This window comes from Alosa sapidissima, chromosome 8 (genome assembly GCF_018492685.1).
Source record: "Alosa sapidissima isolate fAloSap1 chromosome 8, fAloSap1.pri, whole genome shotgun sequence".
Taxonomy (NCBI): domain Eukaryota; kingdom Metazoa; phylum Chordata; class Actinopteri; order Clupeiformes; family Clupeidae; genus Alosa; species Alosa sapidissima.
In genome coordinates, this window is record NC_055964.1 from 21,143,505 (window position 1) to 21,165,791 (window position 22,287).

Consider the following 22,287-nt stretch of genomic DNA (forward strand, 5'->3'; position numbering starts at 1 on the left):
AGCCAATGTTTGCACACAGAAACTACACAAAATACTAGGAACCATATTTATTTCCATTAAATATGTTCTGCCTCTTCAGCAATGGCATAAATGAATTTGTTCTACCATGAAACAGAAAGTGTTATATCATTCATTTCAAGTTCTCATCTCTTCATTCCTCTGCATATCAAACCGTCAGATTGCCATAAGCACAGAGCACTTCAAAAAATGAAACTTAACGATTAATATCTACAATTAATATTTCTACAAAGTATAGAAAAAATAAATTCCATTTCACTAATAGTATTCATTTTTTTTGTTCCTTATCAGAGCAAACATTCACAAGTCTTTTATTTCTTCAAAAAGAGACACCAATTTGCAGCAACACAGGCAGACTACGGAGGGCCCACTCTAGGGCAGAGTGCACAGTTTGTGCTGTCCGTGGCACATTTCAGCAAAGAGGAACAGGCTTGTGGGTGCTATATCTTAAACAGGCTATATCTAAAGCTGCATTGCAGCATTAGCCCGATATGAGCTTCTAAAAAGCCCTCATAAGAATATACATTAACTGGAATCAATAGTTGCTTGCCAGTTATGAGTCACTGGTGGACCATGTAAATCACCTTATGGTTTAAGTTAAGGTGCTTCAGAAGAAACGAGGTGAATTAAAAACCGTTTGCAGCATCAGCTTCTAGTCTTATGTTTTGTTTCCTTTTTTAAAGGTGTGTAACAATCACTAGAGTGAAGAGATGACCTTCAGAGGGCTGCTAAGCTGCACCGGTCAGTCAAAAAAAGGTCACACCCATCTGACTGAGGCAGGGTGAGAGTCTCCTTTGACATCTCTGAACGATAGCACTTGGAGCAAAAAAAAAAAAAAAAAAAAAAAAAAAAGAGCGACACGCTAAGTTCAAGGCAATGAGCAAGTCAAAGAATGACTTCAAAGTAACAAACATAGAAATAAAGTATCTGTACACCTCTCCAGGAAATTAGGTGAAAGAGGGACAGCTACGCTATCGGCTCAGCAAAACAAACAAACACAAAAAGTGAGGCGCAGAGGCTAAACCCCATCCTTGTGAGGACCGTCCCAGGGCCAAGGTTCCACTCTGACAGATCCCGCTTAATAATTTATTATGCCGGACCCCAATCATTTATTCATCACTCCACCCTCCCCTCCCCTCCCCTCCCAGGTCTTCCACTCACACCCCCACCCCGCCCCCACCCTCCGCGCAACTCCCATCGCCCGCTGCCAGGCAACAGCTCTGACACTATTGCTAAGTTAACTCAGGTTAGGGTGAGGACTGAGAGGAATGCACGTGGCATCAGAGGCTGACATGGTTTTTAAGAGTTTGTGTGTGTGTGTGTGTGTGTGTGTGTGTGTGTGTAAGAGAGAGCGAGCGAGCGAGCGGGTCGGCTGGTGGCACGTTGTCATGTGCAGGTCTCTCTCCACGCCCGGTGCAGCTGCTGCAGGCGCTCGAAGGCCCTCTGGCTGATGTTGAGGGCGGGGTGCACTCGCCGCAGACTGGCCTCGCCAATCAGCGACAGACCGCAGATCCCGAAATAGGCGTGTAGGGGATCTGGAACAGACAACAGTGACAGAGGAGTGGGGGGAGGAGGAGGAGGAGGGGAAAGATGGAAAGAGAGACAGATAGATAGATAGATAGATAGATAGATAGAGAGAGAGAATGAAGATGAAAAAAGTTAAGCAGGGAGAAAAAAGATGGGAGAGAGATAGAAGACGAGAGAGAGAGAGAGAGAGAGAGAGAGAGAGAGAGAGAGAGAGAGGAAAGTAGGTCAGAGATGTGATGCGATACAGCATCTGCTACTGATAGACCAACACTTGGGCTTCTCAAAGTCAAGGAGGACAAGAGGCCAGCCAGGTTTCTCTGTTTACATCTTAAGGCCCTGACACACTGCCACAGACACTCCAGGCTTTTTTTCACTGGGTTCAACACAGTAACTGCCTGAACATACAGCACATATTATTACAAGTTTGGGTTGTGAGGCCAAATTCATGTTTAAGCAAGTGCCATAATACATGCCTCTGTACATTTTGTGTATGTACAATGTATGCCTTCATATAGCACACACAGCACAAAAGTCCTCAGATCAGAGGGGAAAATACATAAGATATGAAATATATGAGACACTGAGTGTGAGACAGCCTGTTTAAGGAAACATGAATAATGTATGGTGACCCCTTTTAACCACCCCTCCCCTCCCCCACCTCCCATGGGAAGCCTGTAAAAGCTTTCAGAGGGGTTGTGTGTACTAAATTCAATCATAATGAAAACACAATGGGGGTGATCCAACATAATGGGATTCCACATTAAGGGTAGAGGGGTAAAAAAAACCTTTTCAATATGAGATTAATCAATGTAAATTATGTCGTCTCCTCCATCTTAATGAGCGAGAGCTGTGCCCTTGTAAGATTACGGGACTGTTTCAAGTGGCATTTAAAATAGTTTTCCACAGAGAGTTTAGGTTTTCCTATTTCCGTTACAAAAACCATTCTCAATAAAAAATGCACAAAAGCATCCAGTCACACAATGTGGATTCTCACACAGTGACCTAAACCCCACAGAAAACACCTTCAGAAACTATATACGCTGAGCAACAGGCCTGAGTATCCCATTCCACTGTGGTTTCAGCTGACAAAGGCCAAACCCTTACCCAGCCTCACTGTGGAAAGTCAGGCGTCATCTTACCTGGATGGCTGTCTGGCCATTTAGCGAACCCCCCCACCAATCGGTCCTGGGTGGACAGGATGTAGTTCCGGTTCTTTTCAAAGTTGGTGTACTTGAAAACATCTAGAAGCTGCGAGGGGGACAGATCATTTAAACGAGGTCAGACCAACACAAGACGTGAGAAAACAAACATGAGCCACCCCCACCCCCCTCCACACACACACACATTTTTATTTCATTAAGCACATACTTTTCGCATGAACGGAAGCATGCCATCATCATTGCAGAAGTGTGGCGCAGTGCATAGGGACAATACATATGCACCTCCCACAACAACTAATGGCCTCCTTACACCAAACAACTTTGACAAGATTTGGGAAAGATTCTTGAAAGATTGTAGTCTTTTGAGTAAAGCTTGAATTGGGGGGTATTAGTTAAAAGACTCCAATCTTCCAAGAATCTTTCCCAAATCTTGTAAGTCTTTTGAGTAAAGCCCAAATTGTGTCAAAGTTGTTTGGTGTAAGGAGGCTATAAGAAACCAACAACAGTTTTGGTCAACAGTTACAACTGAATGAGAAAAAAAAAAAAAAAACAGAAATGGTCTTCTGACGCAAATACAAGTGATATAGCCCAAATGTCAATAATTTGACAAATGATACACAATGATGCAAAAACCATTAACGACTGACTTAAACTCACCATGTCCAAAAAGAATACTAAGAATTTTCAGATTCAAATGATTGAATGAATACTTAGATCTCTAGTGGCTACAAATAAAATATGAAATTTAGAGCTAAAACCATACCAATCCAATTCCATCGGCCCCAAGGTCATCAAACCAAAAGTCTTTTGAGAGGCTTTAATTTAGAGCAAGTAGTAACAGGAGCCTCATAAATCCTTCTCAAGAGGGTGAGGGCGGCTTCAAACACTTTGAATTATATAATTACCAATGAAGGATTCTGCTACTGATAGATTTTTTTTATCACCGAAGTAACAATTATGGAGAAAGCTTTACAGTCTTGAGAATGTAACCTCAATTTCATCTAATTCGGTTTCAAGACTGATGCTCTTCCTGTCTTTTTAACAGGCTTGCACGATATCAGAAGCTTACCCTCAGCTCACTCACACACACACACACACACACACACACACACAATGCTTTCACAGCTAAGGATACTTTCCCTCCCTGTGGCGAATCTGGCCATTCTTCATTACACGTTTGTGAGTGCCAGCTTTCAGTGAGAGATCTGACCTCAGTTTGTGTGTGTGTGTGTGTGTGTGTGTGTGTGTTTACTCTGCCAAGTCTGTTTGCCTGCTGAGGAAGCCTATTTCCTGTCCTGGCTGCACAGCATAGCACAGCACAGTGTTCCAGCTAAGCTAAGCCTCTCTCTCCCTCTCCCGTCCTGAAGAGAACTTTGTATCACAGGTCCACCCACAGCAGCAGCTGTTTTTAGGTATGGGTACGGCCTAGAAAAAGGTGCCCGTGTTCTCGTCAATGCATGGTTCTGTCCGAAATGTGTTTGTTTTGAAACGGCACTGACTTCATTGGACTGGCAAAACATATCCTTATTCCAAATAACTTTCATGATGAACCACAAGAGTGTGTGCATGTGGGGGGGGGGGGGGGGTGGGGGTCTAGTGGGCGGGGTTGTGTTTACCTAAACAAACTAATACAAGCCGTCAAAGCCCATAAGACGCTAGATAATGCTAGCCTCACTGCTTTGAAATTCCCCCTGTTCGGCACACCATGACACAGCTTGTGGGGTTCAAAAGAACAGGAATCCAGCTAAATCACTCAGCGCTAGCTGTAGTCCTCATGGTGCTTTAGCGCTTTCTTGTTTTCTTTTTTTTCCAGTCACTATATCACTCTATCTGTACATCTCCACCAGTCCTTCTTTGATTTCGGGGTAGTTTTCCGTCCTCCCTCTTTTGGTTTTCTTTACCTCCAGAGTGGCGCCCACCCAGAAGGAGTAGCAGGTGTCCACGGGTTTGTTGGGGCGGCCTTGGAAGCCGCTCTGCTGCCGCATGATGCACCAGCGGCGTATCCGGTCCAGCTCGCGCTGGCTGAACATCTCCTCCAGCTTCCCCATCAGGCACAGCGCCGCCACCGCACAGAACGTCGAGCCGCCTGACCGATAGATGGGGGGGGGGGAAGGGTTACCACAGGCCGGCAGAGAGAGAGAAAGAGAGAGAAAGAGAAAGAGAGAGAGAGAGAGAGAGAGAGAGAGAGAGAGTAAAAGATTGAGGAGGAGCAGGGGCATAAAGGGGTAAGGAAGAGAGACAGAGGGAGTTGGAGAAGAAAGAAGGAGAGAAATTAAGCGTGCAGAGAAAAACAGACAGAGACATGGCGAAGGAGGGAGGGAGAGTAAGTGAGAACAATACAAAACATTTCTCCTTAAAGCAACACCAAAGCACTTCTCCTCTGTCACACATGCTTTTTGTTTATTCAGCAACGGCAAATAACGATGTCCACAGACAAGGTAGTGTATGATTTTATGAAAGTATGATGTATTGCGACAAGTCAAATTTGTAGTTTCTTATTTCATTCCATCGAACTCCAGATCCACTACCTGATCTGGCAAACTTACATAGTGTGGTTAAAGCCAATAGAGGGCTGCGAAACGAATGCAGAAGTGCCGTTCACCCTGTTACGAGTTGATGAACCACTGAAACAATTTTGGAAACATTATGTTAAGGTACAAAAACACTCTTGCATAACATGAACCATGCAATATGTATCTCTGCTATTTAAAACCCTACTCTGCTAGATGGCTAGGCTACGCAGAGATTCTGTTCATGTGGCAGGGTGTCATTCACACATAATGTTTGAATCTCCCGAAGGGGCGGACATACGTCTGACAAAGATTCGCACACAGTGCGAATTTAGAGGACATGTCTGAAAGCAGTTTAAGTGAGAACAAGTGCAGCAAGGAACAATACAGACATGATGCCGAATAAGTGAGAGGGAAAAAGAGATAGAAAACAAATGAAAGATGGAGAGGGAGGGAGTGTAATGACAAGTCTGGGTAGGCAGCAGTAGCATTTATCCCTACGTGTGCATGCATGCACTGTGGCATGTGTGAGAGGGACAGGGAGACCATCCATCATAAGTGCTCTTCCTGATCTGCCTTTTCAGCCAGCCACAGCCTAGTATTTAACTGCCTACTCATCCAGAGAGGTTGAGTGAGGTCCAACTAGAGCAGAACATGAAGGAACGCTTCAATCACTCAACCATGTTACTCTCTGTCACTCAGATCTGCTTTATAGTGAGTAAACATTTTTTTCAAATGCAAAACTTATTTATTTAGCTTCTTTAAGAAGCCTCAATGCACAGGAAGAGTGCAAGCTATAATTTGCACCATAGTTACATTAAATAGTTCTCGTGCCATAGTCATATTAAAGCTGCCATCTTTATTCCCTGCAGCTTGTGGGTGTGTGGGAGCAATTTTCAAGGAAACGGCATCCATTAAAATTACAATGTTCAACTGATAATCGACCAAGGAACACCTGTTTTTGGAGGTTAATTGCAAAAAATATTTTTTATAAAATAAATCTTATACAACCACAAATCGCATCCTTCACTGCAATTAAGACTGGGGTGATTTGGAGGATACTCATAAGGGACCATAGGCATTGTTGGGGGTTTGGTTACTTTAACACATTGCAGTTCAGTCAAACAAGGTCATTCTGACTCACCATGTGACTCCAGGCCAGCTCCCTGCCCAATGCCGTTGTCATAGGACTGAGGAAGCGAGAGAGAGAGAGAAATAGAGAGAAAGAGAGAGATAGAGAGAAACATACGGGTCAGTGACTTTTTTCACACTATTCCAAGCATTGCTCACTGATTGGTGACTTCTCGGTGGTATTGTGATCGGTAGCATATGCATGTTGAGGGCAGATGGGTCTCAGGCATGGATTAAGCTCAAACTGCTCAATTAATACTCTCACACGGCGGCACCAGCTGACTTCATGTGGTCTCCCCACCCCCCACCCCCACATCATTATCCCACCCAGAGATAAACACAGATACGAAAACGGTTAACCATGCCCATTCGGCGCTCACTTCGCTTCAATGCCGACTGATAGCAAGCGGTCTTTGCGCTGGACAGATGGAACCCAACCAACACTGGCCAACAACACTGACGCCTCCGCAGAGTGGACAGAGGTAAGAGTAAATCCTTGACACAACGTAACAAGACCGAATGGACGGTCTAAAGAGAAACAAAAGGCTAAAAACATATCCTGTGTGGAGATGCTTATGGTAAACATCCCCTCCATACCCATCCCGCTGCCCATCTTTAGGGGTTAATAGACGCGCCATAATTGAACCACTAAGAGGATTATGGCCCAGTGGGGGCCTCCCGTTGAGATCATAACATCTATTTATAGGGCCCCAAACGCTGTGTGTGTGTGTGTGTGTGTGTGTGTCACAGTATTGGCCACCACCATGTCAAAGACACACACACACCACTGGTCAGTGTAATCAACAGCAATAACCTGGTGTGTGTGAATGCTTCCACATGTCACAGTCTCCGGCCACTGACTCACTCACACACACACAACTTATATATATATATATATATATAACAGCATTTGACAATGTAATCCAGCAATCACCAGACAGGAATACGGCAGCCTGGGGTGTGTGTGTGTGGGGGTGGATTATATAATCTTTTGTAGGATTAGAGCGTTAGGGTTGTGAGTGGTGGAACGCATCCCAAACAAGACAAAGGGGGCAGGGCAGGGCCATCCTGTAAGCCCCGTCTGCTCTCTTGACTCCGACTCGCTCCTCTCTACTCTAGTGACCTGCCTCGGTTTCATTTGGAAAAAGGGAAGCCTCGCCAAAAAACACCCGATTGCCTTGCAATTGTGTGTGTGTGTAAATATATCTAAAGAGGACTCATGATAGGAACTCATTTACTTCCCCTACATCATCTACCGAGATGACTGCCAATCGGAGTGAAAATAAGCGCATCTATTTTAGTTCCCTTGCCCGATGAGTCAAGTGAGTTGTGCGCATGAGAATAAAAAAATGGGGCCGTGACTACAACTGTAGTATTCCCTGAAGGCGCTCCATTGCACACGTGCAAGATTGCAGCTCGTGCTGCACATGGGGGGGTTAAACGCTCTCGCTCTCTCTCTCTCCCTCTCTCATTTGGACTCACCATGCTTTTTCTGATGTAGTCGATGGCCTTTTTGATGTCCATCCCCGACCAGTCGTCGAGCATGTGGCAAATGCAGGCCGCGCAGTAGATGAAGCGCATGTCGTTCTCACTTCCCTCTGGGACGGCGTAGAAACTGAAAACAAGAACCGCACCACAGAGGAAAATGAATTCCCCCTCTCTTTCTCAAGAACCATGCTCTGGAACACATCTTTCCATGAGGGGGGTTGACATGACATAGAGGGTTTGTTGTTGATAATGAAAAGGTTCACTGTCCCAGTTTTCCCTTGATCAAACCAATACACAATGACCTCATGAGCCAAAATCTGTTTGCATACTGTTTTCCACAAGCTAGATAAAAGGTCCTCAGTCATTTTATTGGGAGCTAGCGCTTCATGGCTCAAAGCATGTTTTAGTTTCTTCTCAAATCACAGGCAAAAACAAGTTGCATGGGGCTTGTACTGTACATGTATGGAAAAAAAAAGAACTAATGGTCATTGTTAGAATGTGCTCCTTCAGTTCAACTGACGAGAGCAAGAAGTGCGAAGGTCACTAATAAGCCTGAACTCCATGAGCGGTCAGTCACTAATAGATGCAAGATGTACACTAGAACTTCATGGGAACATTCGGCCAGCACAAATAGTGCTTTGTCACCAATATCTTCAACAGGGTTTCGAAAGATAAACTGAAAGCACAGCAAAAATGATGAAAGGGCAGTAACTTGCTTTTATGATTGCAATTTATGAATGAATAGATTATATACTTTGCGTGCATTTCTGAAAGAAGCAAGTCATTCAAAAACTCCATTCAAATCACAAAAGCGTTTTTCAAAAGCGAATTTATATAGTGGTGTGATTCAGCCAGAAAAGAGGAACTACTTCATAGGTACGCAAACATCTAAAGTTAAGTGACGTTTTTAAAGGGGAACTTGGCAACTATTTCAATGTAATAAGCCCATTTAATAAAGCAGTGGTATCCGGTTAAGTATGATGTCACAGGCCCAACAGCTTTTCCGTCCAAAAAACGGTCACCATCACCTCCATTTTAGTGAAGCTGTGCAGCCAGATGATATCAATGGTCACATCCAGGCCTCCACGAAAAATAGGATTTTATTAGGTTGAGGCAGAAAGTGAGTAGTAGAATGACCATTTTCTTCATGGCTACTCTGAATAGTGGAAAGAAATTGTCTCTTCTATTGTCTCTGGAGAAAAACGAGTGACTGTGAGAGCAGAAAACGAATTACCAGATCAGACCTTATCACAACCGGATAGTTTTATTTAACACCAGGTCAGGTGGTAGACTGATGGCTTGGTCAGATTACACAACTGTTTCTGTCATCCGCAATGGTCTTTGAACCATAAATTCTTGCCACGTCTGGATCAGAAGATCGGGCAAAGGGAGGTTCCCAAAACCTCGGACATGCTTGACTTTTCGTTGTGGTGTTGTGGCGCGACACAAGACAATAAATTGCTGGTCAGGTTGAAATTGTGTAATCTGACCGTGCAATGATAAAGTCATAATGGCACCTCTCCCCTTGATTCTTAGCCCTCACCTGCCATCCTCCAGCTGCAAGGCCCTCAAGCCTGCCATGCAGGCCTGCTTGTTCACACGACTCAGGTCGTCCCCCAGGATGATGAGGCTGGCCAGGCCCGTGTATGTCATTGCCACATGGGCACTGTCATAAGGGTGGGGAGAGCCAGGGCCCTAACACAGACACAGACAACAGGACGTCAGGACAGTTATGTGTAGTTTAATTTAACAAATGCTTCACTGCCCTCTGCCACAGGGTACAGGATGCATGCTTTGTGCACCTTGAGAGTGTACCCCCAAATAAGCCAAGCATTTTGTTGGCCACTCTCGATCAAGGATCATTCACGTAAAAGAGTGCTTTCCTAACAAAAATTGCACTAGAGCTGATGGGCAAGGTTGTTTAGCTATTATCACTTCTACAGAACTCACAGAGGAAAACAAGGCTATAATTAGTAAACAAATGGTTGTGCTTTGCATAGACGTAGCTTCTTCCCACACACCCTGGGAAACTGGAATAGTACGAGTAGCAGAATAGAAAGCTCATTCTTTAGAATGGCGTTACCTTTGTCTGGTATGGAACTCCTATGTGTGAGGATCCACGGAAGCCACAGCGTGACAGATTGGATTCTGGTGAGAATGACAACACAGACAGATCAGTGTAACTCTAGTGCTGTACCAATACAGAGGAAGGGCTGCCACCTTGTGGTTGAAATTGGATTTGCAAGAGGTTATAGACCCTAATAATAGGGACATTGTTAGGATAGACTATGCCTTTCCTTCTGAGTGTGAACATACTACAATTTTACATTCAGTCCTTACTAGAAGACAAAAGTATATTAATTCGGGATACATTTGTGACACTACATTATAAGGGCACAGTTTAGAGATTGAAATGAATTCTCTAGACAGTTAAAGCCAAATCTGAGGGCGTCTTTCAAAAGGCACCTGGTGGTCTAAAGATGCTGGAGGGACATTTAAAACAAACCTCACACACACCTGCCAGCCTAAAAGTGGTCAGTGAATTTGACTGCAAAGCACCTCATTTCCTATACTTTTCCAGATCAAGGGGCTCAGTGGCCACTTTACAGGGCTATACTAATTGGGTTACGACCTTGTAAAGTCTTTCATCTGTGAATCACAAGCAAGAGCCAAAAAAGAACAAAAGGTAGCACAACAATGATGAGCCACAGCCAAAAGCATGGGAGAATATTTTTGGTATGTTTGGAGATGTTACAAAAGATTTTGACAAAAATGTATTTTAAGACAAGATTTAACTCTGTATTGTTTAACAGTTTTTTAATATTTAAAACAAAGTCATCTACTTGACACTTAAAATGAATCATTTGAGATGGAAAAACAATGTACCAATTAGTACTATATCAATGTCAGACATGTCTTCAAAGTCAAAGGCCCCTTGGGCGACGCTAAAACGCATTGTCAGTAGCGAAAAGCTTAAACACATTTAAGGGTTTGTCCAGTTCACATTTGGGGTGGGTTTTGTTATCAAACATTGGGCGCTTGCCGCAAAAAGGTTGGTCTTATGTTTCTTAATCAGTCATGGGTGTGTTTCGGGTGTAACATCCTTTAAACCAATTAAAATGACATCGGTCATTCCCTTTAACAGCAAGCAGCGCTCAGGTACGAACACCGCATAGGTATTTTGATAGTCAGCAGCGCATTTGAAGAAATGTGCTTGCACGCAAGACCTTATGGAACAGGTATTCCACTAAACCATGCTTTCCTAAAACCTAGCAGAGTATAGCATACACGCATCTGCACTGGTCTAATATTTGAACTCATAGGCAAAGTGAAATTAACTTCACCGTGGTGTCAGTCAACGACAAAACAGTTATACACAGTTATTACATTCTATTGACTGACAATAGGTTACCATCAAAAACATAGCCTGAAAAAAGCAACAGATACCCCAATAAAAAAAACCTAAGGACATTTATCCTGCAGAGGAGCTGCTGCTTACATCTCGTGACAGTACGCTATAGACCAGTTTTTTCTTGGTCAGTGCCGTAATGCTTTTCAGATGGTGTAAGATAGTGATTTTTAGATAATGCGCTAGACCACACCTTAGGTCGTTAATTGCCACAACCCTGGGTGCATTGTTTAATAAAAGAGAAGTGTATGGCGAAAAAAATTAGTGTAAAATAGGAATGTACACTTTGCGTCGTGATATGAATATGCTATGCACTGCGTTTTAGATTGCCAAGATAGAGCCCATGGTCTTCACAATTAGGACTACTACAGTTTGTGATGTCCATACTAGTGAAAAGGGTACATTTAAAAACACATACTACATACACATAGACATATAGCACCTACATCCTCTTAAAGGGGAACTTGGCAACTATTTCAACGTAATAAACCCGTTTAGAAATCATTCGGATGGTTAAATGACCTGTTCCGGTGAAAATGGTGACTTTCCCCGCTGCGCCTGCGTCCCCAGGCGGAAAACCAACCTTGCAACATTGAGACTTACCGTCCCGAAAAGAGAAGTGAGAAACAAGAAACTCGTTTTAAATCGTGTTTCTTTCCTTGTAACATCCACATAGTTCTGCCAAACTTATGCTAACCGTTCACGAGCTTGTAAACAAATCCATGTGCTTTATCGTTACCTTTTCCCACAGTGTGAAATAACATAATGCACAATTTCTCCAGCAGAGGGGGAAATCCTGCCAAGTTTCCCTTTAATTCATTGACCACAGAATTTTGACTACTCACGGTCCGCAGTGGGAAGAACTTGAAGGGAATAGATCCATTCGATCAAACTCGGCTTTTCAATCACATCCATGGCATCTAGCACATCCAAGCCAGACAGTGCAAAGAAGACTATTGTCAACCTGGACATGGAGAAAAAAAATATCAAGATCAGGATCAACTACAGAGTCTGTAGTACAGATATGAGTCTCCTGATTTACAGCCATCGGGGTTTAAGTAAATGCAGAGCTTGAGGAACCTTCATTGAGAAATTCAAATGTTGAATGTACTGCAGAGAGGAAAGCAGCTGACTGGATGGATGTCACTATAAAAATAACATGGATTTGATGCGTAATTTTTGCAATATCAGACAAAAAGAAAACTGAAGGCAACAAGAGATCGATCCAATCCCAACTGAAAGCTTTGAGAATCGGAAAAGAAATGAAAAGCAAACACGATCAGTCAAAGGCAGGCCTTGAACCAACAATCTCTGCTTTATGAGACATATGCTTCCTAAGTGAGCTATATAGCATAGTCAGAGTACCAGTATTAGAACTCAAACAGATAGCATTAGCATCAGACAGAAACTACACCAGAATTGATTTGAACCTACAGAGTCTTGCATGTTAATCAAACTCTATACCACTGAACTGTGGACACAATACTGGTTTGTGTGTGAGTATATGAAATACCATGGATGTGGATAGTCAAATTTTTTTTATGTGGATGACATTTGACAAAATCCCACACATGTCCAAAGAAGGTTGTGATGATTATGGATATGAATTTTTATTAAGTTGGGACAATTACATCCTGAGATGTAATTGAGATTGGGCGAAAAGTCCTTCCTTGAAATTTGATTGACTTTACAACAGATTGACATATCAAGATTTGTTCAATCAAAATGTTTAAGCTGAAAGCAAAGGAAATGGATAAACAGCCTCAGAGTAGAATTTAGTTAGTCTCACTCTTCACTCTAACTGTTTCTTTCTTTAAAAATTAAAAAAAAAGGCATGAAAACATACATTTCTAAAGCAGATCAATGAGCCTAAGAATACATGGTGAATTCTGAGGCTGGTCCACACTGTGCTTTAAATGTACACTCCTCACAAAAAGTCAGGGATATTCTGCTTTCGGGTGAAATTTCAGGATGAACCTAAAATTCACTATAACCTTTACAGGTGAACTTAATGTGACCTTCTCTGAACTTTTGAATGTGCATGTCCAACAGTTCAATTTTGCAGTACTGAACTGTACTGAAACATTACATTTCACCCGAAAGCCAGATATCTCTAACTTCTTGTGAGTAGTGCATGAGCCCAAAAAACAATAAATTCCTTGGACCCCTAATCATATCACATGTCTGCCCAGAAACCACCAGTCCGGTTGTTATGGATATATTTTAGTTCTAAACTAATTCTGTGGAGATTGCCGTGTTTGTTTGTCTTTAACAGTCCTGGCCAGTAAAAGACAAAAAATTCAACAACAACAAAAAAATCTTTCAAATGTAACAAAATTCTTCTCATCCTGATGTAATTATTACAGTTTGTATTGGGAGCTGCGCATCCTGACAACTAGGCTACTCCGTGGCAGTAATATCAACTAATAATGTAAACAATTAGGGATATACTGTATTATACAACATATTTCAATGTAAAAATGCTGAAATTCTTGAGAGTTAGAATTTGCTATTGCATTGCCACAGAACCGGTGCTCTGAGTCGTTGCCTGTACTCAATGACACTCAATTTGAGACAAGTGCAACATCTGCCACTTTGTTTGCTGAGCATAATGACAAAGCACACTCTAGTCAGAGTTCGAAAACCCAAGCTTATGTTTCGAGGGGCAAAAACAACACCCATGCCTTTTCTGAGTATATGCACTGAGCCAGCTGATTTCAGCTCATTAGCTTTCCCATCTGCTCAGTGCCAATTAGGAGATCGCAGATGGTTAACACAGAACCACCAACGAGGAGGGCATTTCGCTTTCCATGCTCAAGAGTTTCTCATCTGAAGGTGTGTGTTGCGACGTGGCGTGACTACACCGCTCCCTGCTGGCTGACAAGAAGCGAACATCTTCCTCCCGCTGGACTAGATTCTGTGTTCGGATCTGAGTGGCCATGCATGCTTTTCTGCATGACTTCACCGTGTTGATTGTGGATGAGTGCACACAGTGAGCATAAATAGGCCTGCTGTGCCCCATCGCTGTGATATTAGGCCAAGCCTCACAGAAACTGACACTGGACATCGTCAGTCAGCACAAGAACCTGAATCAGCTCCTTTATCTCCTTAGTCTTACACACACACAGCTATTTCCAGGTTGCCGTTGTATCCACGGAAATGGGCTGGGGCTGGGACTGCACTGCAGATATAGAGAAGGTTTTAATCCATCTTTTCACCATGAGGCAGACACCCATGCATTATTACTGATGGAATGGCAAGAGCTCAGGCTGCAATTAGGCTGTGACCAGTAGTGACATTTGTTGATGCAGTGATTTTTGCATGCTGGCAGTGCAGCAGAGCAATTTCCTGCAGTGTTTTAGCCCTCCTGATTGCAAACAGGGCAGACACACATAATACCAAAATGACTACTCTTAACAGCTGAAAAAGCCTCCCTTGCAAGCATGCCATAGATCAAAACAGAGTCGACAAATGGGTCTAAGAAGCCCAAGGGATCTACAATCATTTCCAAGATAGATAGCCAATCTAGCAAAATGACAGACCTGAGGTATTCCCTCATCATTATACCTACCTAGTAGGGTATTTATTTGATCAAAACCTTGGATCACGTATTTCAGTTTGCTTAACTGTTGGCAGTGGAGTTTTTCATGAAAGTGTGCTCGTCTCTTATGCCCCAAATAACTTGAGGAACAAAATACCTTAAAATTTTGTTGTACAGAGTGTGGGGAAGCATTTAGGTACAGTCTACCGGTATTTCATGTTCCAGGCTGGCAGAAACTGCAGTGCGGGAAAGTTGTTTACAGTTCTTCGTGTTACGGCACGATACAAAGCTTTTGCTTTAACTAAAGAATCGAAGGGCACCAAACATCCGCACGCCATGTTTGCAGTTTCATGTGATTTATAGCCTATTAGATGTAACATGTAACCGACTGGTTAGTTATCCTGAACATAATTGAATCAATTAATTCTCGCGGACCTCATGAAATTCCGTTATCGTGCCGCAACTTGACAATCCTCGCTAAACAGGCAGCCTTCACTGACACTTTTCACCCTGAAGACTGTGATGTATTCTGGACAATATAAAAACGTCAGTGCTGGGAAGTTTTCTTCCGAGCAGCAAAAAAAACATCTCAGTTAACGTCACTTAGTTATAAAAGCTAATAAATAATGAATAGTTAGTTAGCCATCTGGCTAGCATAGGCTACATTGATAGCCATGTATTTGTGACAAGCTAAGTTATGACAGAGAAGTCTGAATAGTTTACTACCTGCTTGTCTCCAAAGACGAGTATCTCTCCGGTAAAACTTGAAGGCATCTTTGAAAAAAACGTATATGTCTATCCCTCAAAAAGTCAACTTGTTCGAAATCATCAAACGGGCTCTCTTCTTCCGCCATCTTTACATTTGAAACTACTTCCTGCTATTCTTATGTCTATGTTCTGAAACATTAATGTTACATCCTTCTTCTCAACTGGCCCAAAGTTCTACACTGCCATCTACTGGAGAGATGTAGGCCTACTACTTTCAAGATCTATTAGCCTATGCAAATGTATCTGGGGGGAAAAAAAACAGATGCAAATGGGTTTCAAAAAATCTGAATATTGTGAAAAAGTTACCCCCCCCCCCCCCCAATTTATTTCAAAAAGTGAATGTTTTATATATTCTAGAGTGAAATAATTCAAGCCATTTTTTGTTATTGATGATTAGGCCTATGGCTTATACAGCTTATGGAAATCAAAAATAATTTTAGCAAAATATTGGAATAAAGAGGTTATAATACAGAAATGTTGGTTTCCTGAGCATTTCATTTCGTAGTCTAGTTCAGGAAACACAACCACATTCATGGGAAGGACCTTTTGTCAGAAGACAAATTGACACCCTCCACAAAGAGGGTAACCACAGAAGGTCATTGCTGAAAGGGTGTTCACAGAGAGCTGTATCAAAGCATATTCATGGAAAGTTGACTGGAAGAGAAAAGTGTGTTAGGATAAGATGTGCAGGCAACAAGGATGACCGCAGCCTTGAGAGAATTGTCAAGCAAAGCGATTCAAGAAGTTGCGGGAACTTCACATGGACTGGAGTCTGCATCAAGAGCCACCATGCCATTGGCTTCCATACGCACAAATTAAATTTCCTCTCCGTATTTTGAATTATAACGAGGGACCAGGCAGGGATGCCCTCTGTCCCGTCTGCATTATGGGTGTGGCACAAGAGGGGGATTGCAGTATTTAAAGATCTATACATAGGCAAAACATTTGCCTGTTTCTCTCAACTTTCACTGAAATTTCAGCTCCCCAAAGCTCAGCTCCCAGCTCCACCTTTTCAGATACTTCCAGATCCGGGATTTTGTGCGGAAAAACTTTAAAGGCTTTCCATCACTTCCAACTGAATCTCTTCTGAATAGTATCTTCCAAACCAATCTGCACACCAAAGGAGTTGCTTCCCGTCTATATACCCTTATTGCTGATTCCACATCATCTGAGGATCTGTCTGTAAGACATTAGTGGGAGGCTGACTTTGACTGTGAGTTTGAGGACAATGACTGGACAGAATTCTGTTTTAGACAGAATTCACTCCTCCTCCATCCGTGCACACCACAGTCTCATCCAGCTTACATTTGGTCACAGAATATATTGGATCAAGACCAGACTTTCTAAGATTAAGCCTGGTATTGACCCTATGTGATAGATGTAGACAGGTTCCAGCTACATTATATTCTGGCTCTGCTCCACTTGACTGAGAATAGAGAATGGAATAGAATAGAATAGAATAGAATAGAATAGAATAGAATACTTTATTGCCTTATATCCACAGGATTGACACAGCACATCACATACCCCCTCCCTCTAGCCCACACACACGTGCATACATCAGAAACAAGACAGAAAGCACCAGTTCCAGCCCATTTGTAGTGCTGCTACACCTCCCTTCTGTCTAGATTTTCCATTGTTTGTTGACCATGGAAATTGCATTTGGAATAAAAGAGTTTTTGTATATATTTTCCTTGTCATGTATTCTCTGTAGATCTACCCTAGGGGGAACTATATTTAAAATATCACACACACAGTATCACACAAACAGTTCAATGTAATTATATCTGTGGTATCTGGAGTTGTTTCCAAAGGTTTTGAGGCTTCTTCGGTTGCTTCCACAGAGGATGGGAATCTGCCAAACAGGGGCGAGACAGTAAGGACACACTATGGCAAACAAACCTTTTATTTCTAATCAGAAGCTGACTTTACATACAGTACATCTTATGTCTCTGAGTCTATATCAGTGTAGCATTGTGTAGTATTGTGTGTCGTGTACAATACTATTAGTATTGTGTGGGTGCAAAGGGTAACAAACACACCATAGTAAGCAGCCCTGACCAACCGGTTCTTCACCCTACTCCCATCTGGCCGCAGATACAGAGCCCTAGCCTAGAAATCTAGACGCACCCTAGAGGCAGCAAATTATATTTGCTGCCAGGGCTAGTCTAGCAACTCTCCGTTGGCTTGTGAGTTTGAAAAATTAAACTTCTATCAGGCCAATCAAATCGTGTATAGAGTCGTTAGGTGGGCTTAACATAATGATTGATGGCAGAGTTGCAACGGTTTGGCTTGAATTCCCTTCTACTTGAAAACAAATAAGATGGATGTCGCTGTGGCGAACAGTGTGACACGAGTTAAGCTTTATTAAGTTGGCAAAAGTTTGAACTAGCCAACTAGCTCCGCTGGTGGGAAACGCATGGGACTCATAGCGCTGTCCTATTGCGTGCAGAGGGAATTTATAAGACAACCGATTTCCCGCCCCTCGGACTGAGCACTGCGAACGGTGAGTGCCCAGACCCTACATTTTAATGTGAGTCTGGCTCGTCAGGCTAACAGAGCCCTGTACTGGAAAAAAGCGCACTTTAAGAAAAGTTTTGTACCCTCAGCAATCACTGCACTTAACAAACTCCTGTGACAATCATCCATCCCCCCTATTCTTTTGTGTTTTATGTTGTCTGTACTGTCCACCTTTTTGCTTGTTTGGTTTTGAGGAGGGAGGGAAACTGGGGGGAGGGGGGTGTGGGGTGTGTTATATGTTATGGGGTGTGTTATGTTATATGTATGAGGCTGTGGATATCCTGCATGAAATATAATAATGATATGTGTGAAAAAGAATATCCTTATAGGACAATAAAGACTCTATACTATACTATACAAGGCCAGAGTAATGGCAAAGAATCGTTTCTGCCTCAAAACCTCGATTGCTACCAAAAAGGTGCGGTCTACAATAAATGTGGAGATATGGAGAGGTTTGGTAGGTATTGCAAGAACCATTTTGAGAGCTGTGATGGAAAATAAAAATGTGTCCATTGATTATATACAGATATGAATCATTTTTGACATGCCATTTTTCATAACAAATGTAAAAAAAGATGAAAACACTTTTTTCTGATTCCATGTTTCTCCCACATTGTCTTACAATCTTTATCCATGTGGCTGTCATTTTCAGTCAAAACAAACATATTGATCAAGAGAAAATCAACATTAAATCAATATGAGTTGCTGACACATGAGTGGATGACATGTTAACTGCGGTCTGATTAATAACAATGTATTGAAATGAAGTGCCGCTTTAGAAAAAATCTTGTGATTTTGGGTGGGCGAGCACACAGTAGAACACACTAACAAACATATTTTTTATTTCTGCAAAAACAAGCAGGGCAATCAGAAGCTGGCTTTACATCCACAGCTGATTACATTCAGTAATTCCTAAACAATACAGTTCAGTATTATTAAACAATATTTTCATCACTCATTTTCTTGGTCAATATGAAGAAATTAAAATATGATATATTAAATTGTGTGGGTGCACAGACTAATAACCCATTTTTATTCATTAATTATTAATTGTGTGAGTGAATTACGACCTGACACCATACAGGGGTCAGTGTTTGAACTTTGACCTTTATGTTAGACCACTCTACTTACCCTTCCTTACTCTTTTCTTTATTGTCTTTGGTTCCCCTCATACTGCAGCAGCCAGCAGGGACCGCCTGGCTAATACCAGACCAATTCTCAACTGAGAATACTCACAACAGCTGCACTGATGATCTTTTATGTAGGCAAAACCCAGGGTAGAGTGTGTGAGTGAATGTGGTCTGGACTCTGTGCAGGAGGGTCATTGTGTCAGAGATGCTGTAGAAGGCCAGAGTTCCTGCCCTGTGATCCACATACACTCCTATTTTGGAGCTGACCACTAGAGGGAGTTCAGTCTCTTTATCATTGTGCCAGAATGAGAAGCCAGAGCTGGTGAGTCTCAGCCTCCAGGACTGATCATTACAACCAAACTTACATTCATCCCCCTTTCCTTTTCTGCTGATGCTTTTATATGACACTGCTATATAAACCACCCCACTCCACTCAACCTCCCAGTAGCAGCGTCCATATACTCCCTCACTACACAGCACCGCATACAATGTATCAAATCTCTCTGTATGATCAGGATATGACCGGAGATGGGATCTCTTCTTCACCCTCCTGTTCCCCTCAGACAGATGGAGGTTTCCTTGTGCTGTGTTTGGATCCAGTGTGAAGTGACAGGAGTCTGATGGAATAGAGGACAACACAAGTGTTTCTTAATATAACATCACGATGAGTGACAGAATGACTGAATGTTAGATTGAGATTGTGTATGTGTTTTTGTCTGATTCTGCATATTTGCACTAGAATGAGTGCATGTGGGAGGCCCTTTACTTGTGTGTGATTTGTGTGTTTTCAATTGTAGGTTTATAAAGGAAGACATTTATGTACATCTATACACTAATGAACATGCCCCAGGCCTTTGCTATATACACCACAAACATTATTTCACCACACATCAACACACTGATTCAGGATCACAGAGAAGAGGAATGTTATTTGATTGGCCGTTGGTCTTGAATAAGCGCCTTCAATGATCTCTGTAACTGAACAAGCGTGTCCCTTCCATATAAACTTCATACGGCCTGATCTGCTGTCAGCAAAACCCTGGCAACATCCGAATGACTGGACTGGGCTGGGCTAAATCTAGAGGGGGAATCGAGCCTGCATCTGCTCTGTTGGTTATCATGAGTCTTGCATCAGTCATTGAAAATTCCTTTATTATGCCAACCCAACCTCATCTTCCCATCTCACTCTCATTTCTCATATTGGATCCACCAAGGAGAATACAGTCTATGGAAATACAATGTATGTCACTTCATGTATCCATTTCTGAGGCTGTGTTTACCCCTATACATTTGTTGTATTCTTCTTTCCATGCTGACTTGTGTATCTTTACATGTCTGGATGTCTGAATGAATTAATGTATCACATTTGGGATCCTTGGATATATTTGGAATATCTGTTTTGTATATTGTGGACTCAAAGAATTAAAATATCTGTGTGTGTGTGTGTGTGTGTGTGTGTGTGTGTGTGTGTGTGTGTGTGTGTGTGTGTGTGTGTGTGTGTGTGTCTGGCCTGGTCATCTTTATGTATCCATGTGTATGTGTCTGTGTCCATTAGTGTGTGTGGGTGGGTAGGTGTGGGTGGGTGAGTGAGAAAGAGAGAGAGACTAAGCAAACAGACCAGACTTTGACTTGTTTCAAGTACATACAGTGCAACCAGAAGGTTTTCAGACCCGGTCATGTTTTCCACATTTTGTTATGTTTTAGACTCATCTTAAAATGGATTCAAAATCTGGTGCATCCTACTTCTATCAATGGTCCTTGAGATGCTTCTAGAACCTGATTTGAGTCCACCTGTGCCTAAATGAATTCATTGGACCTTATTAGTAGAGGCACACACCTGTCTAACAGGTCTCACAGTTGATGATGTATGTCAGAGTGAAAACCAAGCTACGTGGTCGAGATAATTTACGGTTTACCTACGAGACAGGGTTGTGTGAAGACACGGATATGGGGAAGCATCCAAGAACATTTCTGCAGCATTGAAAGTGCTCAAGAGTACAGTAATCTCAATCATCTCAAATGAAAAGGATTAAGAACAACCAACAGTCTTCCTAGATTTGCTGTGTGTGGAAGAAAACAAACACTGAGCTGCACTGATGGTTCTCCTTCTGTAAGCTTTTCTGATCTGGATCTCATTCATAGTGACCGCTGGTTCCTTGGTTACGTGTCTGAAAAAAGCCCCTTCGTCCCGGATTACTTCGTTTGGCAGAGAGGCCAGATCTAGAAAGACTGTTGGTTTTTCCAAACTTTTCCAATTGAGAATGATGGAGGCTACCATGCTCTTGGGCACTTTCAATTCTGCTGAAATGTTTGCGTGTCGTCACACAACCCTATCTCGTAGGTCTACGGACATTACTCTTGACCATGTGGCTTGGTTTTCACTCTGACATACGCCATCAACTGTGAGACCTTACGTAGATAAATGTGTGCCTCTCCTAATAATGTCCAATGAATTCATTTAGGCACAAGTGGACTCCAGTCAAGTTCTAGAAGCATCGTAAGGACCCTTTCTAGAAGTAAGATGCACCAGAGCTGAATTGCAAGCGTCATAACAAAGGGTCTGAATATTTATTTAAGTAGGATATTTCAGTCTTTCATTTTTTATAAATTGACAAAACACTCCAAACACCTGCCGGAGATTGCTGTTAAAGGGGCATAGCAAATCCTTTACATTCCCTCCTGAATTTAGAAAGTCATATTACTGTAAGACATAGGCTGATGGTGGACTTTGTATTGGTGGGCTAAAAAACACAAAGGCCCAACACCTGTTACTACTCTGTAAGCATGACTGTCTGGAAAATACATTGCTTCCTCCTCTCCTGGAAACCCCATAATAAAATGTTGAACTGTTTAAACATGTTCATTTTTAATGAAACTTGACCTGTGATTTGGACTCAAACTCACATTGTAGGAATTCCTCTCTGGTTGTAGGTTCCAAAGGCAAAATAGCCTGGACTTCAGTCACTATTGAAATAAAAAAAAAAATTACATTATAGACAACACTGACTTAAATAAGCTGTATGAATGACGACAAGGTTAGGTCAACCTAACCTTTGGTTTTTATATCAATAAAATTATAGTGTGT

General features: G+C 42.3%; 2 protein-coding genes across 2 annotated transcripts in view; both read right to left on the reverse strand.

The window, feature by feature from the left end:
* Positions 1-32: 32 nt before the first annotated feature.
* Positions 33-15,650, reverse strand: pggt1b (protein geranylgeranyltransferase type I, beta subunit). The gene is made up of 9 exons (XM_042099858.1): positions 15,511-15,650; positions 12,089-12,207; positions 9,918-9,982; positions 9,378-9,529; positions 7,829-7,961; positions 6,360-6,405; positions 4,607-4,791; positions 2,685-2,793; positions 33-1,553 (listed from the first exon to the last, which is right to left on the reverse strand). The coding sequence occupies exons 1-9, from the start codon at positions 15,636-15,638 to the stop codon at positions 1,405-1,407; spliced, it is 1,086 nt and encodes a 361-aa protein (XP_041955792.1). The 5' UTR covers positions 15,639-15,650; the 3' UTR covers positions 33-1,404.
* Positions 15,651-18,924: 3,274 nt separating this feature from the next.
* The window catches only part of LOC121714788 (tripartite motif-containing protein 16-like), an 18,653-nt gene continuing 15,290 nt past the window's right edge, over positions 18,925-22,287 (reverse strand). Inside the window, exons 5-6 of the mRNA XM_042099854.1 lie at positions 22,107-22,166; positions 18,925-19,819 (exon numbers count right to left, since the gene is read on the reverse strand). Coding sequence (XP_041955788.1) covers positions 19,305-19,819; positions 22,107-22,166 — 575 coding nt within the window. The 3' untranslated portion in view covers positions 18,925-19,304. The remainder of the gene's footprint in view (positions 19,820-22,106; positions 22,167-22,287) is intronic.

Bases quoted from the DNA above. Each gene is read 5' to 3' on its own strand.
- pggt1b (XM_042099858.1), bottom strand. From the start codon at position 15,638: ATGGCGGAAGAAGAGAGCCCGTTTGATGATTTCGAACAAGTTGACTTT. The intron at 12,208-15,510 runs GTAGTAAACTAT...CTCCATGTCCAG, and splicing joins TCGTCTTTGGAGACAAGCAG to GTTGACAATAGTCTTCTTTG. The intron at 9,983-12,088 runs GTGAGTAGTCAA...CATTCTCACCAG, and splicing joins AGTTCTTCCCACTGCGGACC to AATCCAATCTGTCACGCTGT.